The sequence below is a fragment of the Brassica napus genome, chromosome A9 (assembly GCF_020379485.1).
Source record: "Brassica napus cultivar Da-Ae chromosome A9, Da-Ae, whole genome shotgun sequence".
NCBI lineage: Eukaryota > Viridiplantae > Streptophyta > Magnoliopsida > Brassicales > Brassicaceae > Brassica > Brassica napus.
Genome location: NC_063442.1, coordinates 36,686,824 through 36,703,511, shown reverse-complemented (window position 1 = coordinate 36,703,511; position 16,688 = coordinate 36,686,824). Strand labels below are relative to the sequence as shown.

General features: G+C 34.7%; 3 protein-coding genes across 3 annotated transcripts; 1 reads left to right on the top strand and 2 right to left on the bottom strand.

Annotated features, from left to right (window-relative positions):
* Positions 1 to 1,731: 1,731 nt before the first annotated feature.
* Positions 1,732 to 2,866, bottom strand: LOC125578483. Its single transcript, XM_048741280.1, has 2 exons — positions 2,231 to 2,866; positions 1,732 to 2,166 (listed from the first exon to the last, which is right to left on the bottom strand). The coding sequence occupies exons 1-2, from the start codon at positions 2,618 to 2,620 to the stop codon at positions 2,050 to 2,052; spliced, it is 507 nt and encodes a 168-aa protein (XP_048597237.1). The 5' UTR covers positions 2,621 to 2,866; the 3' UTR covers positions 1,732 to 2,049.
* Positions 2,867 to 4,218: 1,352 nt separating this feature from the next.
* LOC106363612 (protein YIF1B-B) lies at positions 4,219 to 6,131 on the bottom strand. The gene is given in 6 exon segments (XM_022691212.2): positions 4,219 to 5,189; positions 5,192 to 5,243; positions 5,323 to 5,474; positions 5,560 to 5,625; positions 5,627 to 5,659; positions 5,728 to 6,131. Coding segments are annotated over 6 exon segments (687 nt in total). The 5' UTR covers positions 5,827 to 6,131; the 3' UTR covers positions 4,219 to 4,904.
* Positions 6,132 to 6,313: 182 nt separating this feature from the next.
* LOC111197866 lies at positions 6,314 to 7,980 on the top strand. The gene is made up of 7 exons (XM_022707590.2): positions 6,314 to 6,486; positions 6,685 to 6,794; positions 6,892 to 7,029; positions 7,129 to 7,301; positions 7,384 to 7,494; positions 7,570 to 7,614; positions 7,702 to 7,980. The coding sequence occupies exons 1-7, from the start codon at positions 6,381 to 6,383 to the stop codon at positions 7,859 to 7,861; spliced, it is 843 nt and encodes a 280-aa protein (XP_022563311.2). The 5' UTR covers positions 6,314 to 6,380; the 3' UTR covers positions 7,862 to 7,980.
* The last annotated feature ends 8,708 nt before the right edge of the window (positions 7,981 to 16,688 follow it).

The window sequence follows — 16,688 nt, the reverse complement described above, 5'->3', positions numbered from 1 at the left end:
AAGGAAGTGATATATATATAACAAGAACACAGATACAAAGATCATCATTGCATTGCGTTTACATAGGTACTAACACTTTATTAAATAATATTTATTTTAAGCAATATATATATAATACAATCATTATTTGTAAATCCAAAATGGTACGTCTAACTATCTGGAACAACAAGGCAGAAAATTTCAGGGAGCTAAATCGCATATCTACCAGGAAAAACTAAATTGTAATCATCACAAGTATCATTCCACGGTTACATGAAGGTAATAAACTAAACATAAGTTTATGTCAAAATAAATGCTTACAAATAATTTACTTTTTCAGGGAAATTATCACTTACAACCACACCTGGATCGGGCTTTTACTTCGACACCGACATTGATATCATACAACGCTTCCAAAAGAGGAATAAACTGTTATCTTAAGCCTGATAACTAACGATACCATTAAATACTCAAAATTACTATTTTCTCTTACGAAAATTGATTGCTCAACACAATATATTATTCAAACTTACTGTTATTTAAAAAAGAGAAATCACCGCATCACATTCAAACCAAAATTCTATTGTTAAATCTACAACACACAAAATTAACAAACAACTTCTTAAACTAAAAAACTACCAATCAAAAGTGTAAATTTACTTAATTTGAACATGTTATCCGCGCGTAGCGCGGACACCGGATCTAGTATAGATAAATTGTATTAAAATAGTAATACTAAATTTGTTTGGATACTTGTTTTTAGATACTAACCAATAATGTTGCTCTAGCCTCTCTCAATTCATACTGAGAGGATTTGAAAATAACTGTTGTAAACAACTAGGTGATCCTGATGATAAGTAGATTATTTTTTTTACTATGGATAATGCAAATTATCTGCTAGTTAGGATATCACAATATCATAGGATAAGTATATTCCTTTGTATAGTTTAGATACGGTAGATATCGATAACTATCAAACCTTGTATAAATACATATACTTCTGTGATTAATGAAAGGATCATCGAATCATAAACACTTTCATTATCTAGTTGCATTCCTAAGTAATATTCTGACATGTATTCACTCTCTGTGGAATATACAAAATGAGTTTTCATTGACGTCACAAAGATCAAACGTACATGCATGCAGACCGCAGTAATCGCCAAATAACAAATCAACAGGATTCTTGACTTTGTTTTCCATCTTAATTTTTTTGTTCCGCTTTACGTAACTTATGATATATTCATGCAGATTATTATATGCTGTATCTCGTAGCTAAATCCCATAGCTAAATCTCACTTAGGGGGGCTTATTGAATTAGGAGTTTGAGAAGGTTTTGAAGATTTTAGGATTTGGTGGAACTTTGAGGGTTTTGTTGAATTCAAGGATTTTGATGGAGATTTAGAAAGGGAATTTGATAGGATTTGGTAAAATCTCTCTTCTAATATTTTTATAATAATATTACCATTTAACTGTAAAATCGTACTCTATCATTCTCAAAATCTCAACACATTTCACTTACATAGACTCGGTCAGTGGATTCAATAGTTTGCTTGATGAAAAATACAAGAACTGACCTGAAGTCATTTTACATTTTTTGCTGATCTGATGAAAGTATCCACAAGTATATTCTCTACTTTTACGAACTCATAGTAGTTGCCTTGAGATTTACACTTCAGAACCTGGATTTCATCTATCATTTCTATTTCCAGACGTTGATAATCACAATTGTGTGCAGCTCAAACCATTGACAGTCTTATACTTTTCATTAGCATTCTTTTTCTGGTCAACCCACATTTTATAGATTCATTACTAAATCTCCAATAAAGGAGAAAGTGTTCAAGCAAAGATACAACAAAGCCAAACGGCTAAAAACACCATAGCAACATGGAAAACATAGATAGTAAAGACATAGAGATAAACACAAAACTTAAAACACTAAAGATGAGGAGTTGTCCTCTACACTCAACCCCGTTAGTGCTAAGAAGAGGAAAGTCTAGTTGGGGATTATAGGATACATTCATATTCCTACACCGGAGATTAGAACCGCACCTTGTGCTGGTATAACAATCATGATATCGGCTGTAAACTCAGAGGTGATAACAGACTGGATTTTGGGAATAACACAACCTCCATGAAGGAGGAATCAACCATAATCACTGGAAAACATATCAATGCCAATCCAATCTGCCAGAAGAGAATTAAAACAATTTTCATATTACCAATATCCATATTGAAAATGGGAAAGAACCTGCAAACTGCAGGGCACAAAGGCGACAGACTTGCAGCCAGGGATCTTGTAAAAACAAGACCATAATGGGATGGAAGAAGCACAATACAGATGCATAACCTGCAAAGTACACGGCTGGGAGGTTAGTAGAAGAGTGGGATGTGAAAGATCTGGTGACAGAGTAGAGATCCATCGTTGGGAGCAGCCCCACTTCAGTTTCTTTTGAACAAATAGGAGACAACGAGAGATGGGGAACGGCAACGAAGGATGGCGATGCAACAATGAACGACAGCGAGAAAGCGGCAAGAGACAGCGAGGAAGCAGTGAGAGATGGCGAGTAAGCGGTGATATATGAGAAATTGCGAGGCGAGAACAATAGAGAGCAAGGCGAGACGACGAAACAAGCGGCATCACGAAACAAAAGACAACATGAAACAAGTAGGAAGACGGCTTTGCCGAAGCTTTTCTCACGGCCTGTGGCCGGAGAAAAATCCGACCTAACACCAACCGAAAGATAGTAATGGAGGACGAGGTGAGAGGAGGCTGTGATCGGAAGTCGGTAGATCTGAAGAAGAACTTTGAAAAACGGCTCGTTGAAACCTCCTCATCAAAGGAACCATCACTCAGTTCGAAGATGGTGAGAAAAGTTTGAATTAATTATCTTCCAATCTCAGCTAATTGATTATCTTCCAATCTCAGCTAAGCTCTTGTCGTAAAATATGAAATAGTTGTTATTTTAAAATTCCATCTAAAGAGATGGTATTCTTTTCTATTGAATTTGAAGGGTAAACTATAGCTTTTAATGATCTAAAATAACTTTTGATGAATCTCATTTTTGAAATCCATATTTTTCAATAAGGGGTGATTTGATAGGATTTTTACAAATGATATATCCAATAAGAGAGGATTTGTAAAGTTTTTTATAAATACCTTATTCAATAAGGGAGGATTTGACAAAAACCTAAAATTGTATGAAATCCCTAATTCAATAAGCCCCCCTTAATAATATTAATATAACAAGGATATTATTATCCTTTTTAATTACAAACAAAAGAAAAAAAGAATGTGAACATTAATGTTGTCAATTTCTAGAGAGATCACAACACCAATCTCTGCCTATGAAATATGACACTAGTACATTTCATTCACATACAAAATATTATTTTGTGAAACATTATTTATAAGTTATACATCCATAACTAAACAAATAAGAGGATGAAAAGAATGATATATATAGTAAATAAAAATTAGTTAAGCCATGCTTTAAGCTCCACGTTGAAGGAACCATTTATTTTCTCATAAACTTTTGGAGCCATCGATTTAGAAAAACAAAAAGACTATGATCACTTTGGAGGCGGCTTGATTGTGACATGGTTCCTGGCCTCGACTTGGTTCACGATCATCATTACCATCATCATGATGGTGATGAAGGAGGCGAGCAGGGTTTTCTTTTCGATAGCCATTGTTTTATAAGCTCTTAAATGGTTCTTTTTTTTCTCCTTTTTTTCTTGTTAGTAATTTCAGATCAATAACCTGACGTATTTATATATAAAACCAAACTTCTAGAAATAGTAAGTTCCTAATTTATAACTTTGTTGAATGTTTCAATTGCCTTTTCTTAGGTATTAGTCGAATGATTACCAAATTTTTAGATTAAAAAAATCTAAAATAGTATTGCATAATGTCTTCCAAATTTCTCATGTTCAATATTTTAAAAAATTGTCAAAAATAGGAACCACTAATTGGTACTTCCCTATTTTCATAAAAAGTGTCGGTTTTAGTTTAGACACACATCTCAAACAGATTAAGATATAGTAATAATACAAATGTAATCTATTTAGTATGCATTTGACTAAAGGGAACATGATCCCAAACGAGTTTTTGAGGTCGGTCTATATTTGGTTTGATGTAACTTATCAATAACGCTACAAAAATGTGAAGTATGTTTAGACTTTAGATCCCAATTAGGTTAAACACGACGACCTTCTTCTTCTTTGTCTTAGTACAAAAATATAAAAGACTTACATGTCTTTCATTCATGACTCATGTGAAAGAACCATTACAATGGCTACCAAAAAAAACACAACCATCTTCTTCTCTCTTGCTACTCACGTCATTGTTTTTATTACTTGTTTCAACTATTGTCCCTTCATCAGCTCTGTCAGCCACTCTTCGATTTGATATTCAAGCTCTAGAGAGTCTATCATACGTAGCATTGACCCAAGTTCCATCTCCCCTTCCTCTTACCTAAGCACATGGGACTTCTCTTGTGAAGGCTCAGAAACGTTCTTTGGAGTCATGTGTTCTTTCCCTATCGAGAACACCACAAGCAGAGTCACAGAGATTAATGTTGACGATGACGGTTTCCTTAGACTCAACAAGAACAGATTCCGTGGTCCAATACCAGAAACTATGTCCCAACTCAAGAAACTCACCAAAATATCACTCTCTCAAAACTTCTTCACCGGAGACATATCCCCAGGAATCACACGCCTCAAGGAGCTCAAAACCATAGACCTATCCAAGAACAGTGTCGCCTTTACATAGGCTGAAACATCTTGTTTCATTAGATGTGAGCTAGAACAGATTCTCAGGAACCATTGGTCATGAGATCCTAACGTTTCCAGAGATATCACACATCAATGTATCCCTTAACCAGTTCATATCCATAGAGGTTGTTCAAGTTATTGCCAGGTCATAACATTAGAGGTGTTCTTTCCCTAATGATGCCTGCTTGAGTCACATAACTCTTAGCTTCAGCAAAGAGAACTCGCTTCATTGTCTTCACCAAGAAAACCCCTGTGCATAAGCAAGTCCTCGGAATCAAAACATAGTAAGAGTATCCCCAGATAGTCTTGCAAAGAACAGCTAAGCAGAGACCAGCGTTAGCATAGCCTGCATATGCCACAATGTCCAAGAGAGGTGATTCGCCGCTACCCAATGAAAGCAACGTTATCTCCAGCAGCATGACTTGCAAAAAACCCAGCCAACCATTCCTTTCACAAAAAGCCAGTTCAGAGCTTCCGAAAAAAACCTAGCACAAGGATCAAAAGGGCTGAAAAAAAAGAAACATATACACCTGAAAAATATATAAGATAAATAAAGCAACTTACTTGCCACAGAGTCCTAGTGACAAAACATCAAGAACAAGATAAGTGCCAAAGGCCATGAGGGGAATGTACAAGTCTGGCGCATTAATATCATATATAGGAGGCTTGTATGAAAGTCTACCCTCAACTGGTTCTGAGATTCTAGTCCAATGTCCCTGATAAGGTTACAGCAGGACTCATCATATGACCCCCAACACACATAAAAGAGAAATACCAAAACAAAGTAAGCCTTCCTCTTACCCTATGAAGAAAAGGAAGTATAACAATCTTCAACTTGTTCCTCACATATTGATCATTCACTTGAAAAATAGTATTGGGGATCGGAGAAATAACGAGTTATCTGCTCATATCAACAACTTAGAGTTAAAAAAAATAAATGAAACGCTACACAAGCATGGTTTAACTTACGTTGCTTTGCACATACTCAGAGCTGGAGCCGAATATTTTCTCCCCTTAAGCTCCCAAGCCGCTTCTGATAAGGCCAGAACCAAGGTACAGAGAAGGCATTAGAGCACCAGCATTAGGAGATTATGTATAAAGTTCACACAATTCCCAAAAAAAAAAATTATTATAATAATCCACTTTTTGTGAACCCAGATCGTGTAAGCTCTCTCCACTGATACGAGTTCATCCCTGTAACGCGGACTCCACGCCACGTGGCGGCCCGCGATTGGTCCGCTTATATATATATATTTTTTTAAAATCAAACGAAAAAAATATAAAAAAAATAATAAAAAAATTAAAATTATGACCCCCACTCAAAATTCATTGATGCTGATGCTCTTACAAGTGAAAGAATCTCGTTTAGATCGTGTAATAAAAGTGGTGTGAAACGCCGTGTGTTTGCTCTTCTTCATCAGTGAGCCAATAAGAGTTCGACACCTCATTGTTTTTATTTAATGCGAAATAAGTGTAGGGTAATTTATGAGAAAACTCAAAAGTTCAGGGTTTGTTTTGAAACTTTCCTAAATAATAAAAAATGCGACCAAAGTCGGAGAAGGAATAAGGAAGTGACTCACCTCGATAGAGAAGAAGAGAAAGTTGGAGTCTTTTTGTGCGAGATGGAGGAGATACCAAGCTCTGAGGAGATACTTGAGTGTATGAGCTCTTGTCTCTCTCAGATCAAATGGCGACTTAAGCCCAATTCTAAACGCCGTCTCGAAATAGGTTTCCTTCTTCTTTGTTAAAATTTTGATTCTTTCGAGTTTATTGTGTGTAGTAAAATCCCTATTGAAGCTTGTTGATTGCCTTGTTTGGTGGGTTTATCATTTTCATTAGAAAGTTTGTAACTTTAGTAATTAGGATCATCTGGATCACTTGACTCTAGTAGTATGATCTCAGATTCCCATATGATTGAATTTGTAGATGTGCTGGCACTATGCACGGGGATGAGACCAGTTGTGATGATTGACTATGGAGGCAAGTTGCCTGAGCTACAAGATCGCTTGCTTTCCCTTCTCGAGCTTATCCAAGAGGTTAGTCTCTACCTCTTTTTTCTTCAAGGACATTAGTACTTGAGTGTGTCTGTATGTATGTAGCTGACTCTTTGTTCATGCTGCTTGTGTCCTCTAGGTTTTACCAGTTTTCAAAGATTTGAGAGTTATGGTTATAGAGGATATGATTTACCTGATCAATGTAAGAAGACTGCCCAAGTGGCTGAGTTCAGAACCTGAATTGTTCTTCGTCGACCTGGAACAAGATCCACCAAAGGTTGTTTACTTGTCTTTGTTTCAGTGGTTTCTCTTCTCATGCTCTGTCTCTCCAATTTGGATTTGATCTCAGTCTTGCTTTTTGTTTTGTTTGTTAAAGATGGTGGAACAAAGCAAGGAAAGCAATCTAGGGATGCAGCTTAGGTCGATTCAGAAGCTATTCTCTTCCACATTTCCTTTAGATGGCAGCGATAATGATGCCAAATCTTCTTTGTTCATTGATCTTAGTTGTTGTTTACAAGACACTAAGGTTACAATCCCAACATTAAACGGGTAAAATTTTCAAATCCAACTCTTTCTTCATTCATCCACACAGTGTCATTTTAGATTGTTAAGCGTTGGTCCATATTAGCAGATGGCTCCTGGACTATCCGGTTGTGTATTTATTCGGCACAGATCATATAGAAGAAGCAATCTACAACCTCTCAACCAAGTCTCTCCGCATCTTCAAAGTTCTAGTACAAAGGTTAAGGCTATTATATATTTCTAAACTCTTAGCTTTCTGAACATTGTTGTGATGCCTAACACACATATCTTCCAGGAACGGCACCACCGAGAAAGACTCTCTCTTAGAAGAGCTAACAAGGTAAAAATGTCAAAACCAAGATGCTTACTTTGATGCATAAACAACAAAATAATGCATCTGTTGAAAGTTTTGGAAATTGACTTGCAGTTTTTCGGTGCCATATGATCTAAGTATGGGAGGTAGCAAGGAAGTGTGGGCTGAAGCATTTATGGAGAGGATGAGTTCAAGGTGGGAAGAATGCAAACACATTTGGAGATCATTGGATTTGCAAGTTTCTGAATGTTATCCTCAAGCTATTGTTCTTTAACGCTTTCACTACTTCAAAACAATCCTTCTCTAGCTTTGGTAATGACTTTCTCTTATTCATTAAAGTAAAACCCTTAAAACAACACTTGAAGAAAGTGGAATAAAAATATCCTAAAACCAGACATGTCTTTGATCAGTTTCCATTCAAGAGACTCTGAACCTCTGACTCTGTAGGAAGAGCTGGAATAGCTCCTTTTTTGGTAGTCGTAATGGCTCCACATGCATTAGCAAACCTAAGCACCTCTCTAAGACGAGCTTCGTCCTGTAGTTAAAGACAGAACAACACGCCCAGCAACGATTCCAAATTCACCAAAGACTAATCTGATGTTATGTTTACCTTGAGAACAGTGCGGTCGTCAACAATGTTGCAAAGCACGGCACCAACATATGAATCACCAGCACCAGTTGTATCCACTGCCTTGACATGGAAAGGATCAACAGAATCATACAAGCGCAAGAACACAATCAAAGTCACACTATTAGTTAAGTCAACTCCGCAAGAAAGATAACTCTTCAAGAACCATTAATCTTAGTGTAATATTTACAACCCTTTTCGCCCAAAGTGACTAAGAGAAGTTTAAAGTTATCATGCCACAGAGACAAAGCAGTCTCATCATCAAAATTAAGTTTAAAGTATTATATTACACTACATTTAATATAATTAGTACAAAAAGCTATGGTTGTTTTGGGACGCAAAAGTTACTAATATGGGTTGTTCATGGTTCTTGCGCAAATTACTTAAGCTCAGACTGGAGGCAGCAAGGTTTATGCGCAGTGAAGTTAAAAGTGGTGGTTCGACTTTTTTCTTGTTCGACAATTGGTTAGGCACTCGAAGTATTATCAACATAACATGAGATTTGGGTTTGCGGTATCTAGGCATACCTCGTCAAGCTCGTGTTTCTGAAGTGTGTCCAAATGAGGTCTGGGGAATGCGGAGTCGAGGTCGGAGAGTATTTGGTGATGTGTACACCGCTATTGAGATTCTGAGAATGTGCAGAAGCCAGAGGCTAGGAAGAAAAGCGATGTTATTTTATGGAGGCACAATGAGGAGGACTACAAGGACCACTTCTCAACAGTGAGAACTTGGGAACATATTAGAGATCGGGGGCCTGAAGTACCTTGGCCCCATCTCGTTTGGTTTACACAAGGAGTACCACGCCATGCTTTCATTGTTTGGTTGACATTTAAGGATAGACTCTCCATAGGAGTCCGTATGCGGCAATGGGGGATCACACAAGGCTCTATGTTTTGTGGAGAGCGTGAAGAAAGCATGGATCATCTGTTTTTTGCATGCCCCTTCACATTCACTGCCTGGACTACTCTAACTGCTATTCTACTGGGCATTACTGCATCACCGGATTGGACAATTACAACAACATCTCTACTACAGCGTAATAGAAACAAGATGGATGTTATCTTTTTACGACTGGTTTTCCATACTACCGTTTACTTTATCTGGAAAGAGCATAACTCTCGTAGACATTTGGGTCCTTGGTTAACTACGAGAAGCGTTCACTAGGCAGGTTGATAAAGCAATCCGCAATAGGATCTCTTCGCTGAAGTACACTGGGAATCACAAGTTGGAAGGACTGTTCCGTCAATGGGTGGAAATATATGTTCGTCAATAGGAGCTGGAGGTTTTTAAAATGACTCCAAAAGAAACTTTATTTTAGAGTTTAGCTTACTCTCTTTTCATTTGTAATGCTCGTTTATTCTGTGATTAATAAATATAAAATTTAATATAAAAAAAAAGAATATTTGAAAACAAATTGATATTTTTTGCTAAATAAAAGTTTTTCCTCCTCTTGCTATCGTTTACCCAAGGCTACTGCAAAAAAGCTGACGAATGCGGTAGCTCAATTTTGGTGGAGCCCTGGCGGTAATACAAGAGGAATGCATTGGAAATCATGGGACAAAGTATGTGTCAGTAAAGAAGATGGAGGTTTAGGTTTTAAAGATATCACTGATTTCAACACAGCGATGCTTGGTAAACAATTATGGAGGCTGATAGAGAAGCCAAATACCTTATTTTCTCGAGTTTTTAAAGGTCGGTATTACAGGAATGCATCACCCCTGGAGCCGATTCGTTCATATTCTCCGTCATATGGTTGGCGGAGTATTGTTTCTGCTAGATCTCTGGTAAGCAAAGGACTAATCAAAAGGGTGGGAACAGGATCTTCTATATCCGTATGGAATGATCCTTGGCTCCCAACCACTCGCCCGAGACCAGCAAATAAAAATCAACACAATCTTTACCCAGACCTTACAGTGGATTATCTTATTGATCCTCATTTGCGAAGATGGAATTCGCCGGTGCTTCGGGCTTTGGTAGACCCACAGGATGTGAAATTAATAGAAAGTATACCATTGAGTAGAACTCGGATGGCAGACAAAGATGGATGGCATTTCACAAATAATGGAAAATACACGGTTAAATCTGGATATCAGGTTGAAAGGATATACCCAGATAAGGAAAAGCCAGAATTAGTGTTTGGACCCACAGTGGATATGTTGAAGGCATATTGTTGGAAAATACGGTGCCCACCAAAGATTAAGCATTTTCTATGGCAATTGGTGACAGGGTGTATAACAGTCAAGAAGAATCTGCATAAGCGAGGGATACCCGGAGATATCATTTGTGCAAGATGTGGAGCTGAGGAGGAATCAATCAACCATGTATTCTTTGAATGTCCTCCTGCACTTCAGACATGGGCTCTTTCAAAGATTCCAACAAATCCAGATATGTTTCCAATAAGTTCTCTCTTTGTGAATATGGATCATCTCTTTTGGAGAATTGTTCCACAGATGGAGGATCATCAGTTTGCATGGATACTATGGTATATATGGAAAGGAAGAAATAATAAAGTCTTTAGTAATTTGGATGTGGATCCGTTGGATACCCTTAAACTGGCAGAAACGGAATCAAAACTCTGGGCTGAGGCACAAATACTGACTGATCATAAGAGGAGTCCACAGGTAGAGGCTACGATTCTTCCGTCAATTTCAGGAAGATGGTGTTTTACGGATGGATCCTGGAAAGAGAATGAGGTTTTTTCAGGTCAAGGATGGTACAGTACTCTAGAAGGATTTGCTGGTTTGATGGGTGCAAGAAATGTTCGGGCTTCCCTTACTCCTCTTCATGCGGAGATGGAAGCTTTATTATGGGCAATGGAATGTATGAAAAACTTACGACAATTTCAGGTTACGTTTGCAACGGATTGTTCTCAATTGGTGAAGATGGTTTCAGAACCAGAAGAATGGCCAGCATTTGCAAGTTATTTGGAAGATATAAACAGCCTGAAAGAGAATTTTTTCCGAGCAGAGATTATCTATGTACCAAGAACGCAAAACAAGAAGGCAGATAGCTTAGCCCGCAGTGCTAGGAAGAAAATGTCTTTTGTAGTTCACATGGATCAAGATCTCCCAGTTTGATTTACAGAGTCAACATGAGTTTGTAAAGTTGATGACAAAAAAAAAAAAAAAAAAAAGTTTTTCCTCCAATGATCGTTCAAATCAATTTAAAAAAAATAAAAAGTTCGGTTCAGATTATGTTTGAAGAGTTTCGGTTTTGATTTTTTTATCACATGAAATATTCCAATACTTTTTTTTGAATGTTGGAGAGAAATAATTCACTTTTTGTTTTGAAGAAAGGTGAGGTCAAATCTCCGTATAAAAATCATGAAACGCGTTTGTCATGCACCGTGTTGTTTTGTCAATTTGCGAAATGATGAGACAAGGCGACATTTTCATTTTTCACCTGGTGCCCATGTGTGGTCCGACACGGCTTTTTTTTTTTTTTTTTTTTTTCTCTGAAATCTGATATTTTATATAATAACAAAGGTTTTTTACAAACAAAAACCCAAAAAGAAAAAGGATCCTGGCCTACCAACAAGACCCAACTACAACACTAGAAAACCAAACACAGGCCCATATCCACTAACAAACAGATGACGCAAAACAACGTGTTCAACTCAGGAGAAAAAAGAGACACGTGCAAAGACAATATCACCGTCTTCTTCCACCTGCGAATCGTCGCTGCAACTGAACCAAAAGCCACCGGAAACCACCGGAATCACACCGGAAACGCGAGCCACCATCGATTTCACCGACTTAAAAGTCGTTATCGAAACAAACAGATCACTTTAACTCCGGAATCAACCGGGAACACAACCACAACCACCGAAAACCACATCCAACGACTGTGTTGGAAGTTTTACGGATTCAGCATCTTTCCACACATACGCCTAAGTTTTGGATAGCATCAATCAAATAAACTCAAGATCTCATCCAAACCCAGACCACCCAATCACTAAAACGAAAAACGTCATACAGCTCGATCACTTCCGAGGATTCGATAGCCAGCAACCACCACCGAAGAAGAAACGGCACGGCCCCAGAAACAAAGCCAGTCATCCACCAAACGATCGGTGCGATACTGGAACAGAAAAACCAAACATACAGTACCGAAGAACCAACGATACCGCATGACGGACCGGAAACTAAACAAGATAAACAGAACTGAAATAAAAAGGAAGAAACCCGACCGACGACGTGGCTAAAGGAGCCCACCATCGTCGGCCGAGAACTATGCTCGGAGATCGCTTAACTTTTTTTTCTCTCAACAAGGACAATTATGAGAGAGAGAGAGAGAGAGAGATAGATCTTCTTCCGACACGGCTCTTTTGTTCATATATTATCGCAAATATATATTGTTATATAATTTTGTATTGTAATTTGTCTCAGTGTGAAGAGTGCAACGAAGGGAGGAGTACTTGAGCCCGAAGCTGTAAGCTACTCCACGGCATCGCCAAACGCGTTGCCAACTCTCTCTACCGTGTTTTCGGTTGGTGTTTTAGCCGCTGAGAATGGGATGTGGGTATAAGAATATTTTTTATTCTATATGACCTATATGTCTATTAGTCTAATATAAAGTTCAAGTTTACGTTAATGTTTTTAGATTCTAATATAAAATATAAAAGAAGATACCGTGATAGATCAATTTCGATTAATGAATTAGAATTCAGATATATTGATAATTTTTCTACTTTACTTTATATTTGTTAAGGTCCTTAATCTCTTTATTATAGTAATAATAATAGAATATATTACTATAAGATTTAATATACATATGATGATACAATATAATGCACTTGTGCTGTTAAAATAGTGAAGTGTTGTGTGGAAGAGTTGTGTTGGTTAAGACACATCTTTTGATTAATATATAAAATTGACCCGTACATCATTTTGCTCGTACGTAAGTGAGAAATTTTCTAAGACCATGAGCAATTAGCTTGTTGAATTGAAAATTCAACTATTTAATTGAAGCAATTGAGCTGTTAAAAAATGTGAGAATCCAAGTGGATTATTTACCTGTTGAAAGTTTTCAACCGGTTGAAAAATAATTGAATGGGCCTACATTGTCTCTTTTGTATTCTTATTGGTTACTGATATTTCTGTACTTTTTTTATTCTTCCAAATTATTCAAATATAATTATTTTATAGTAAACTTATTTTTTTTAAAAAAAAAATTATACCAAAATGCAGCATTTTTATGATGTATAAATAAAGACTAGTCTCATTTTATTTGGATATAAAATAAAAATGTTATTTTTTGTTAAATATATCCTAATAATAATTTTTTTTAATATTCAAAATACTTCTAGTTTTTCTTCAAAATTAAAATAGAAAATGCTATTGATACATATTTGTCAGATTATATAAAACAAGAATATGAATTAAAATATATGATATAATGTTAAATTTTATTAAGTAAAACTATTGTATTGATTAAAAAAAGTATTGAATAATTATGTGGAAAAGAGAGAATATGGGATGGAATGTAAAAAAGAAAAAAGAGGTTGTTGAATAAGGAACTGAGTGTTTGATTTTATGGATTAAAGCCACTGGCCTTTTCTAACTAAAAAGACTTTCATGAAACATGATGGCTATGTGTTTACGTATCACTAAGAGAACATAACGGAAATGAGTTGCTTGAAAATATAATTAACTAAAGAGAAAAAGACTAGTATAGTATCAAACCAAGTTTTTGTTCCCAAAATAGCATTCAAGGCTCAAAATCACAAAAATAGGTTTCATTAAAGAGGTAAATATACACTTATACCCCTTGGATTAATTAATCCAAACCTTAGGGTTTAGAATTAAGAGGTGGAGTTTTGGAATTATGATTTAAAATTTTATAAAAAAATAAATACTAAAATAAAAAATAAAAATTTTAAAAACAGTTTCAAAAAGTATTTTTAATTATAAAAAGAAAATTTGAAAAAAAATAAAAAAAATTTCGAGAAAAAAAATTCTTTTTTTAATTTTTATTTTATTTATTTATTTTTGTTTTTGTTTGTTTATTTAATTTTAAACCAAGGGTATTAGGAATATTTTACCCTTTAATGAATGTCATTTTTGTGACTTTCTCCTTCTAGTGCTATTTTTGAGACATAAACTTCAAAATGTGCTATTATTGACAATTACCCTTAATTAAATGTACAATTCATAACTGTACGTTGGTAATGTATTCGCATGCATGTGCGGTTAGACATTTTTTTCGTTGAAAGTCACAATTAAAAGCTGTGATTTAACAAACGTCACATAATTAAGGTGCATGTCTGAAAAGAAATAAAAGTATATTTAACAATTAATGGGGTGCATGTATGAAGTTTGTGTAAAGTTATTTGTTTGAAAGGATGCTTAGGTAGTGAATGGTGACAATATAAATGTGGATTTCAAAGTGCATATTGTCAAACCCGCTTTTGACCACTAATCAACAATCTTTGTTAAAAATGTGCGGTTTTAAACGACATCAAAAGTAAAAACGCGAATGCTCAAACTATCATTGAAATACTTGACACCTGTCCAAAACCGCACTTGACTTAAAAACCATGTAATAACCCATCGTATTTGAACAAATACACACTCTATAACTAATGTCTTCTTCTTTTTAAATTTAGATAACTTTTGTCTTTTACATATTAATTTGTTACTTTTATTTTAAAATAAATTAATAAATTAACAACCATCCCATATTTAAACTAATTCTAAAGAGTTTTAAAGCTAACACGTTGTATCTCATTTGTAATATAACTTCAACTACGATTATCCAAATATTTATTTTCTGTTTATTAATTTGATAACTACACGTATAATTTTATTTATTTGATATATGAATATTGATTATTCAAACAGGTTTATATAGTTTTATATTACTTTTAATGATTCAAATATTTAAATTTGAATTATATTAGTTGATATAACTCTATAACCAGGATTATATTTCTTAATTAATTTTTAATTAACATATTTAATTAAAATTTGTTTAAGTTTGTTCTATATAATATTTATAATTAATTTTGATATTTATCCGCAAATGAAAAAAAAAAACCAAACAAAAATAAATATCAAGTAAAAAATTCGTAAGAAATATAAGATAGCAGTAAAATATATTTTACTTCATAATTTTACATAAAAGATTTTTTTTAAAAAAAATTGTTTCTAGAAAAATCACAATATTTTAAAAACTGTAAATTTATTAAATATTTTTTTAAGAAACATTATTCTGAATGTTAATTTATCAAAAACTACAAATAATTGTTCACCAATCAACACAATTTCATACCTTTTATTTTATTAAAACTGTACCTAGTTCATACCTTTTATTAACCGTATCGTATCGTACTTTAAATCCACACCGTTTATATTATCATAACCGCGGTTACCATTCCGATCCTTAGATTATATGCTTCTAGAAATGATTATGGTTCTCTATATCATCGCCATCAAGATCCTGTAGAAGGTTAAGTTGAATAACTGGTTTACGTTGATTGGTGGGAATTAGGTTCATAGATAGAATCATAGAACCAAAAGGAATCAGTAATCTAGGTGTGAATGAATGATGTTCTTTTTATTAAGTGATGAATGTCATTCATGCATGCACAATATGTTGTTTTCTGGAATTTTTATTTGACATGCGCACGCATATATCATGTATGGTTTAGGTGACGGTTACTGCCGTAATATTGTGAAAAGTCACCATTAGGAGTTGTGACTATAAGGATTTTCACACTAAGAAAGGAAATATAAATATGTTCATAATGAAGTATCCCTTATATATTAAAAAAAAAGAAATATTTCAATAAATTTGTTCATACACACATTAACAAGTGTCATCTTCACAGTCATTTCAACTTTAGAATACTTATGTGTCAGCTTTAGAGAATTTTTGTTACTAATAGAAAAATTTCATTTAAACACGTAAAATTATTATGGTTAACTAGAGATTTTTTCCGGGCTACGCCCGGATTTTTTCATATATTTTAACTAAACTTAAATGATTATATAATTTTGTTATAATGTATAAATGTAAAAATATTATTTTCCTTATTTCAGTTACTTATCGCTAATTAGATAGATTTTAAAGTGTCTATATACACCAGCTCCATTTGCTAAAAAAATCATGCAGAGTACTTTTCCTATTTGAACTACTCAAATAATCTTGATGGAAGCTATCAAAGGTTATAGAACAAAAAAAATAAACTATTTGAAAGGGAATATGATTCATTTTACCGAAGTGACAGGTTCGACCAGTTAATTTTGGTTACTGACCAAAGACTTTCACATAATTGAAGACTTAGGTGAAGATTGGCTATGCTTTCTAAGTCTCTATGATTGAATTCTTTATTCAAGAACATTAGACTCACAATGTTTTCAAGAACATAAAATTGGCTATGTTCTCTATGTTTGAAAATTAGATTATATAACTAAAACATAAGCATTTTAAGAACTTCTTCAAACACCAAACGTAATATATTTAATATATA

Bases quoted from the DNA above. Each gene is read 5' to 3' on its own strand.
- LOC125578483 (XM_048741280.1), bottom strand. From the start codon at position 2,620: ATGCCGCTTGTTTCGTCGTCTCGCCTTGCTCTCTATTGTTCTCGCCTC. The intron at 2,167-2,230 runs GTTCTTTCCCAT...CTCTTCTGGCAG, and splicing joins TTGTGCCCTGCAGTTTGCAG to ATTGGATTGGCATTGATATG.
- LOC111197866 (XM_022707590.2), top strand. From the start codon at position 6,381: ATGGAGGAGATACCAAGCTCTGAGGAGATACTTGAGTGTATGAGCTCT. The intron at 7,030-7,128 runs GTTGTTTACTTG...TGTTTGTTAAAG, and splicing joins TGGAACAAGATCCACCAAAG to ATGGTGGAACAAAGCAAGGA. The intron at 7,302-7,383 runs GTAAAATTTTCA...CCATATTAGCAG, and splicing joins ACAATCCCAACATTAAACGG to ATGGCTCCTGGACTATCCGG.